We start from the raw sequence: 8,975 nt of genomic DNA, 5'->3' as shown, positions 1-8,975 counted from the left end.
TTTTGTAGAAAGAACAGAAAAGAAAAAGTAGAAAAAGAATTTTAGGGGCTAAACAATAAAAGGAGAGATAAGCATCTTGGAGAAGTGAGAATTGGAAAGTGACAAGTAAAGAACGAGAGACAAAGATAGGGAGTAGGGCTGCAAACGAATCGAGCCGCTCGCGAGTGGCTCGAGTCAAACTCGAGCTCGAATTTGAGCTCAGAATATTAAGCTCGTTAACTCGCGAGTCGGCTCGCGAGCTTGAGTATATATATATATTTTTTTATTTTTATTTTTATTTAATAATAAAATTACGTATATTATATATATTTTTTATTTTTTATTTTCATAGTAAAATTACGTATATATCCTTAATATTTTATTATTTATTAAGAAAAAAAATATTATTTTATTTATTTTTTTAAAAATAAAATAATTATTTTTTATTTTTTTCGAGCTCGAGCTCGGCTCGACCTGATTCGAGTCGAGCTCGAGCTTGAAAATTGCCGACTCATCGAACTCGAGTTTGGTAAAATTTAGTCGAGACTCGACTCGATTAACTCGAAACTCGACTCGACTCGACTCGTTTGCAGCCCTAACAGAGAGTAATCATAGGTGTGGCAAAGCACCGAACCGCAAAGGCTTGACTCAAGCTAAGTTGTGCTTGAACCGCTCGAGGGTATAAACGAGCCAACCTTGAACTTAAAATTATTCTACTTGAGAAGGTCATAAATTTTGGCAAGTCGATCTCAAAAATAGCCATAAATGATGTTTGTCAAAAGTTCGAACTCTAATTTGTACTTGAGCGAGCATATATCTTTTCGAGCTCAAAGTCTAAGTCCACTAGTCTTAAGTTCACATCCGAGTTCGACCTAAATAAATAAAAGGAATAGTTTGAGTGGGACCTAACATTATGAAACAATTTCGATCCGGGGGCATTTTTGTCCTAGAGAAAAAGTTGCTCTGCCTACTTTGGCAGTGACCATTGCCATCACTTGTTACGTGGATGTCCAGTGTCCCCATAGGAAATGTACATGTCAACAATTTTTCCCCAAAAAATTGCAAGTTCTGCAAGGTTTGGCAAACTAAATGGAAACTAATGCGGCCAATTCATGCCCATTGATGTTTCATGCCGAGGATTTCGCAAACTAAATGGAAATTAGTGAACAAACTACTTCTAGAGTAGTTGGCCGTTAGGGAGAGGTTTAAAACTCTCCTTAGGTATAGATTAAGAAATTGAATTTCTTAGCCTGTATTTTAATTCCAGACTTTCTGAAAATTTCACCAGTGGATGCAAAGGTTTTCATCTGCCTGGTCCAGTCGCCATTCAGTCTCGTTCGAATTTTCCATTGACCCCCTTGGATCCACGAATCCTGTAAATTTCACCAGTAGGTGCAAAAAATTTCATCTGTCTGGTCCGATGACGGTTCACTCCTCTTCAAATTTCTCATTGACCCCCTTGGATCCATGAATTCTAAAAATTTCACTAGTAGGTGCAAAGATACTCGTCTGATCCGGTAGATGCAAAGACACTCGTCTGGAAATTTCACCAGTAGGTGCAAAGGCTTTCATCTGTCTGATCCGGTGGCAGCTCACTTGTCTGGTCTGGTGGCAATTCAGTCCCTTCGAGTTTCCCACCCCCTTGAATCCACCCATTTTCCTTAGTGTAGAGTAGGAGTAGGTGTATAATAACATTTATCGTGTACGAAAAAAAATGAAAATTAATGAGACTAATCCATGCCTATTGATGTTTCATATCGAGAATATTCCTGATATGGTCGAAACTCTTGTCATTAATGCATGCTTTATAAAAATTCTTTTAAAAATAGGTGTAGAATAACATTTATAGTATCCGAAAAAAATGAAAATTAATAAGACAATATTCTTGATATGGTCGAAACTCCGGTCATTATTGTATCTTTATAAAATTTCTTTCGAAAATAGGTATAGAATAGTATTTTTCGTCTCAGGAAAAAAAATGGAAATTAACGAGACTAATCCATAGCTATTGATGTTTCATATCGAGAATATTCCTGATATAATCGAAACTCCAGTCATTAATGCATGCTTTATTAAAATTCTTTTCTCATTTTTTTTTGTATTTTCGTGTTTGTTTAATAATTGGTTCAGTGCGGTAGACAGTCGATCATAGTGAATGTAGGACCACCTAGAATTGAAACCAAAGAAGCCGTGATGGAACACGCATTGAAAAAGTCATTTTCCAGTAGCCAAGCCTAGAAAATCAAAACTACGACCCAAAGATCAGACCCTCCATTATTATTGGGGATAATTTCAGAAACCTCCCCTAAATTTTTTAATAATATCACTTAGCTCTTTAAGATTTTTAAAAGCTCATCTATCTCCCTCAAATTAACATTTTTTGTGATATTTTAACCCCTTTGGAGGAAATACAAAAAAGTTAAAACTTTTGTTTCAGTACTACTCTTATGTTATCCTACTTATGGAATTTATAACAACAAAAAAATTATAAAATAAGGTTAAATTTTTATAAAGTGTAAATTTTTTGATGTAAACTATTTATTTTAGTTATATTGAAACAGAAACAAAATTTACACCTTGAAAATTCATACATATAAAGAGACTATTTTAGTTTTTAATACAACTAAAACTATACCATGAATTAAAACATATTTCTTCAAAAAATATCTTGACTTCCATAATTTTAACTGTGTACGAAGTTTTTTAAGGTGTTAATTACTCTTCAAAATCCTCCTAAATGGTTGATCTTAATTTTATTTAATTTATCCACATCCTTTGCTATCCCACCATGACCCCAATACAAAGAAATATGAATCATTATTAGCTAGTGATTTGTTTTATTAATTACATTTTTTGCCTTTAAAATTTTATTTTGTTTTGGATTTGTTATTAAATAGTTATTAATAACAAGGGTAATGTTGTTAATTTATGACCTTTGATAGGAATATTTAATCTTGTCAAGTTAATAAGGGAGGTAAATAAGATTTTAAAATTTTGAGTGGAGCTGAGTGATATTATGATAAATCTGGGGGGGGGCTTTTGAAATTATCCCTTATTATTGGTTGATAGCAAAATCACAATCAAATCATTCCTGTTCGTTCACTTTTTTTTCCTCTTTTTCTGTGACTTTTCCTAGACATCGATCTTTTGCACGTATACATGTACGTACGTACATACATACATATATGTATACGTACGTTCTCGGAAGTTTTCTAGCACCGCTCGAGGCAAAGGAAATAGAGCTAAACAAGTTTAGGTGCAAAAATGGAAGCTCAACTCAACAGCACACTGAGAAAAATCCTCCTTGTTCTCAGCTGTTTCATGCTCGCCATAGGCAACTGTGGTGGCCCTATAATCATGCGTCTCTACTTTGTCAAAGGAGGCAAAAGAATTTGGCTATCAAGCTGGTTAGAAACCGGAGGATGGCCTATTACTTTCATTCCACTAACCATTTCCTATTTCCACCGGCGCAAAACAGAAGGGCCAAATACCAAGCTAATACAAATGAAATGTCCGGTATTCATCGCCACTGCCGTCATCGGCCTTCTCACCGGCTTAGACGACTACTTATACGCCTACGGGTTTGCCCGCCTCCCCGTTTCCACCGCCACCATCATCGTTGCCACACATCTTGGATTCACTGCTTTCTTTGCCTTCCTTCTCGTTAAGCAAAAGTTTACAGCATATTCAGTAAACGCCATCGTTTTGTTGAGCGTGGGATCGGGGGTTTTGGCTATGCATACAAGCAGCGATCGGCCTAAGGGTGAGTCTACTAAGTTGTACGTTTTAGGGTTCATCATGACGCTTGCAGCCGCGGCTTTGTACGGCTTGGTTTTGCCAATGGTGGAGTTGATGTACATCAAGGCAAAGCAGGCGATTACTTACACTTTGCTGTTGGAAATTAATTTGGTTATGTGTTTTTTTGCCACTGTTTTCTGCACTGTTGGGATGCTCGTCAACCGGGATTTTCAGGTACGCCCTTCTTCTTCTATAAGATTTATGATTGAAGAAATAAAAAAAATTAAAAATGAATCACACCCTGCAAGACGCAAAGTTAATAATCAGAGCAGTGTTGGGTATAGTACTAAAAATAGAATATATCTCAACCATTTTATTATTGTAGTATACCTTTTTTGTTGTCTTATGTCCACGGATATAGTTTCCAAACTTATTATAAGAATTTACATTTTCTTTTTTTCCTTTTTTTTTTAAAAAAAGAATGCTTAGACAAGTTTTAGGAGTAACATTTATGCATTTATGTACAAATCTTAATTGCTTGTTTTATGCTGCAAGAATTTTACATTGCTAATCATGAAAGATCCATAATCTAAAAATTTATGTGGCTATTTCCCATTCGAGTTCCGAAGCCCAGTCAGCTGAGGTAGAAATTTGACTATCTTAGCTTAACTTTCAGCTCTAATGGATTTGTTTAATTTTATTTTTGAGTATTTTCTTGAGACAAACATGAAATTGAAAGGTGCTTGGGCGCATGGTTGAATCTTCAACCCACAGGGAAGAAAATTCTAAAGAAAGTAGCCGCATGCTGTCATGTAAAGCTAAAAAAAATTGAAGAATAAGTACCTCAAAAATTGAACCCCACTGAAATAAGTGGTCAGAACCACGATGACAAGACAAGAGTCACACTACTATTTTTGGATCACTTTCTTTCTGAAGCAAATAAGTTGTACGTAGTCTTCTTCTGTCATGTTATTGATTAAGAAAGCTGCACCTTCCAAGGGATGCCATGTTCACTGTCACCAAGCTCAAACATCCTTTGTTGAAATTATTTGCTTGTCCTGTATGAGCCCACTCATGCACAGATTTGCATCAGGTGTGGTGGGTTTTTCACAAAAAAAAAAAAAAAAAAGTTGTGGTGGGTTGTGTAATTATTGTATATTTTACGTATTTTTTTGTATATTAATATTATTTTACTATATAGGTGAATTTTGTTTGTGTACATTAATTCAATATATAAATATAATTATGCTTGTAAAGATACACTAAATCTAACAAAAAAAATACAATAAATAAGAATATCAATGTCTTTAGATCAGCTCGAACTCGACCTAAAAAGATTGACGTCGAGTTGTAGTTATCATTGGGCCTAATAGAGCTTGGGTATAAGTATAAGGCTTGATTAAATTGTGAATTGAGTTTGAATTTCATTAAATTCAGCTAATTAAAGCTTTTGTGCACATTAATTCAATATATAAATACAATTATGCGTGTAAAGATACACTAAACTTGAAAATATATATGTACAATAATTTGAAATATTAATGCTGCTGGATCGGCTCGAGCTCGGGCCAAAAAGGTTAAGGTCGAGCTCTATTTATTATTGAGTTTGATAGGGTTTGGGTCTAAGTATAAGGTTTGATTAAATTGTGAGCCAAGTTTAAGTTTTATTATATTCAACCAATTAAGGCGTTCGTGCACTTCAATTTAATATCTAAATACAATTATGTCAGCAAACATAAACTAAATCTTTAAAAAAAAAAAACAATAATTTGGAATGTCGATGGATCAATCTGAGCCCAACCCAAAAAAGTTAAGATTTAGCTCTAGTTATAGTTTGGGTCTAATGCCTAATTAAGTTGTGAGCCGGGTTTGATTTTCATTAGATTCAACCAATTAAAGCTTGAACCAAATACGTACAGTATATGTAAAATAATACGTATAATTTATTATGATGTATATGAGTTAATTATAATAAATAAGTACATAATTAAGTATTAGTGGTGAGATTGCACCGTGCCTGAATAAGCCCAAAGCTCAAATCTTCTAATTGTTTTTTGACAGGAGTTTTGAATTGCAACGTCCAACTCATAAAATCGAATCGACACCCTGACAATATCCATACCAAGTGCACCAAAACCAATCTTACCTTCCAACATGTATTGCCGGTAACAAACATGCCAAGCTAGCTATATGGTAACCCTAGCGCTCTCAATCACGAAAATATCCAATTAACTTATCTATTGCTCCATATACTGGACCACACTAGTCGAATGAATCCGCATCACATGATCAAGCTTCCTCTCCCAAGCCGGTATCAACAAACATTTTGCTCCAGATAACATGATACTTTGGCTCCAGATATATGCAATTATATGGTCGGACCTTTCCTGTGGCAAAAAGAATTCGTGCACTTGATCTTGTCTATACTGCAAATCCTTGGACTAAAAGCTTCGAATTCTGTGAATTTTCCAAAATTTTAGCTTGATTCTTTCCTTCTTTTTTTTTTTAAAAAAATTTTCTTTTATTTTTTTTTCATATTTGTATTTAATTCTACTCAGTGCTACACTAACTGATGCAGGCAATGCCAAGGGAGGCAAAAGCATATGAATTAGGAGAAGCCAAGTACTACGTTGTAGTAACATGGAACGCCATCATTTGGCAGTTCTTCTTCTTGGGAGTAATTGGAGTCATATTTTGTGCTTCATCTTTGCTGTCCGCCATTATCATTGCCTCTTTGCTCCCGGTCACCGGAGCTATAGCAGTAGTTGCCTTCGACGAAAAGTTTCCCCCAGAAAAGGGTGTTGCTCTTTTCCTCTCTCTTTGGGGATTTGTTTCCTACTTCTACGGTGCAATTAAGCACAAGAGGCTCAAGGAGGAGATAGAGGATCACAAGATTAATCAATCTCAACCAACAGAGATGTCTCCAATCGTTGCCCCATGAATTGATGATTCTCTTCTAATTATTAGTGAAAGTTAGCTTCAAGTTCAATAGACATGTTACTCAACTCGTAGTTGTAAAATGAACATAGGCAATAATTATGAGTATTAATGCGTAATTGCGAAAATGATTATCAGTCTAAACTTTCAATTTCAGAGTTTGGCTTGGCATTGAGGTGACTCTGGAACGAAGGTATCTAAATTATGTTTGGGTTCCTTAAAAAAAATATATATATTTTAAGCATTGAGTCCATTTCCCATCAATAGTAGAAGAAATAGCTTATTAGAGATCAAGAGATCCAGTGGCCTTTATATATATATATATAAAAGAGAGAGAGAGAGAGAGAGAGAGAGAGAGAGAGAGAGAGAGAGAGAGAGAGAGAGAGAGAGGTTTGTGTTCGTGTGTAAGTTGTGAATTTAAGAGGCTGCATTATTATATAATCGAATTGGAGCTTAACCAATATTATTGCATCTGAATAAATTAAACGTTCAACAACAAAGTATATAGTATGAGAAATTCCTTTTTTTAAAAGGCAAGAAACACCTTAGTTTTCTTGATGGCCCATATCAGTTGTCGATGCAAAATTAATTTTCCTTGACTTAATGCTTTGCTTAATCAGTTTTAATCTTTTTACAGTTTCACACCAAAGAAATTTAGATTTCAATATCAGCTTTTTTAACTTATTCTATTAGTTTGTGTAAGCACATATATCTAATCCAATTACATTTTGTAATTTGATCAAATGAAAAATTAGGTAGTTTTTTTAAGTTTGTTTATCCGATATAGGAAAGGTAAATCAAATCTAGAAATTTTATCAATTTATGTTTTTCATCAATTATTTCTACCTCATGTTTTACAAGAATAGACCACAGTATGTGTAAGCTTGACAAATACACAAAAAGAAACGGAATTACATGGAGCTATAAAAAATTACTTACCTTAAGAATTAACAGCCCAAGTAAAATTAATCATCGACAACAAAAATTTCGTCAACTTTGATCACTTTGCACCTTTTAATGATAATAGATTATTGTAACACGGAAACTATGAAATGAATCTTTGAGGATTTTTTAATTTAATAACTAATAAACATAGCTTATCAAAGAGCAAAAGCAAAACATCCTTCTATTACTACTCTTTCTAGAAAAATTTTATCTGAACTATGTTACTTTAAATTATTGATATAGAAATTAGCTTCATATTGTGGACCCATTATGGAAATTACCTCATTCTTTAGGAAAATTTTTTTCCCTCGTTGTTCTAATTACAGAAAAGAAAACATATAAACTACTTTTACATATACTGTGATGTATATTTATGCAACTATTATATTTTAACAAATCTTCTTAATTAACATAGCTATCTCAAGATGTACAAATACTCCCATCAAGATTGAGTATAGGAATATCTCAAAGGGAAGATTGGGCCTCGATTAAGTAGCTCTTGTTGAGCTTAGCTTAGGCCATGCGGGCCTTAGGTCCAATAGTACTTTAGTTAGTCATTAAGTTAATTAATTAGTAGGTTAGCTTTCGGCCAAGAGAGACCCAATGGGCTGGCCGATTTTCCTTTAATATTTTACAAGCTTTATTAGGTTTAGTCAAGGCTATAAATAGCCCTAAATCTGATGGTACATTTAGTTTTTGCGATATTATTAATAAAATTCCAGAATTTCGTCTTCCATTAAGACAAATTTCTCTACCTTGTGAAAGCTAAGTTGAACATCCTAGCGTGGTTCCTAGGTTATATGTTGACTTATCAATCAAGCACACACACTTGATTGTGGCGTCCTCTACCGTTGAATTCGTTCTTGAATGGTCCAAGTTTGGGTTCAATTCCATCCATTACTCAGCGTGTCCTCTACGGTCTAATCTTTGCTTCCACACTCACATCATCTCCTCAGATTTTTTTAGCTCTTTTTCTAACTCACATTCCTCAACTTTTACCTCAAATGCACTCTCACCACTACACTCAACTCGCTCTTTTTCAAGTTTTTGTTAGAGGAGTTGTTGATATGTCTCCCACACTCGACTAACTCCTTGTTCTATGGATAAAGTATTTGCATGCTTTGTTGTCGAATGAACCTCCTCCCTTCTCCTTGAATATAATGACTTTGAAGAGGTAGGTTGGACGTCAGGGTGAAATTGTGGGGAACCCCTCCTCTTGACATCCTTATTCACCATTCGGTCAAGGCGTCTATGAAGAGGCTCGAAAGCTTCATCCAAACTCTGCTTGAATTCTTCCATCATGACCTTCATGTGTAGTTTAAAATCCATTGTTTGGTCACCAACTCCACTAGACATGCTTAGGTAAACCTGCAAAA

At 34.6% G+C, this 8,975-nt stretch overlaps 1 protein-coding gene across 1 annotated transcript; it reads left to right on the top strand.

Moving 5' to 3' along the window:
• The first annotated feature begins 3,107 nt into the window (after nucleotides 1-3,107).
• On the top strand, nucleotides 3,108-6,782 carry LOC113690615 (purine permease 3). The gene is made up of 2 exons (XM_027208607.2): nucleotides 3,108-3,951; nucleotides 6,296-6,782. The coding sequence occupies exons 1-2, from the start codon at nucleotides 3,244-3,246 to the stop codon at nucleotides 6,656-6,658; spliced, it is 1,071 nt and encodes a 356-aa protein (XP_027064408.1). The 5' UTR covers nucleotides 3,108-3,243; the 3' UTR covers nucleotides 6,659-6,782.
• The last annotated feature ends 2,193 nt before the right edge of the window (nucleotides 6,783-8,975 follow it).

Source organism: Coffea arabica, chromosome 5c (genome assembly GCF_036785885.1).
Source record: "Coffea arabica cultivar ET-39 chromosome 5c, Coffea Arabica ET-39 HiFi, whole genome shotgun sequence".
Taxonomy (NCBI): Eukaryota; Viridiplantae; Streptophyta; class Magnoliopsida; order Gentianales; family Rubiaceae; genus Coffea; species Coffea arabica.
Note: the sequence above shows the minus strand (reverse complement) of the source record. Positions and strands in the feature narration are given on the sequence as shown.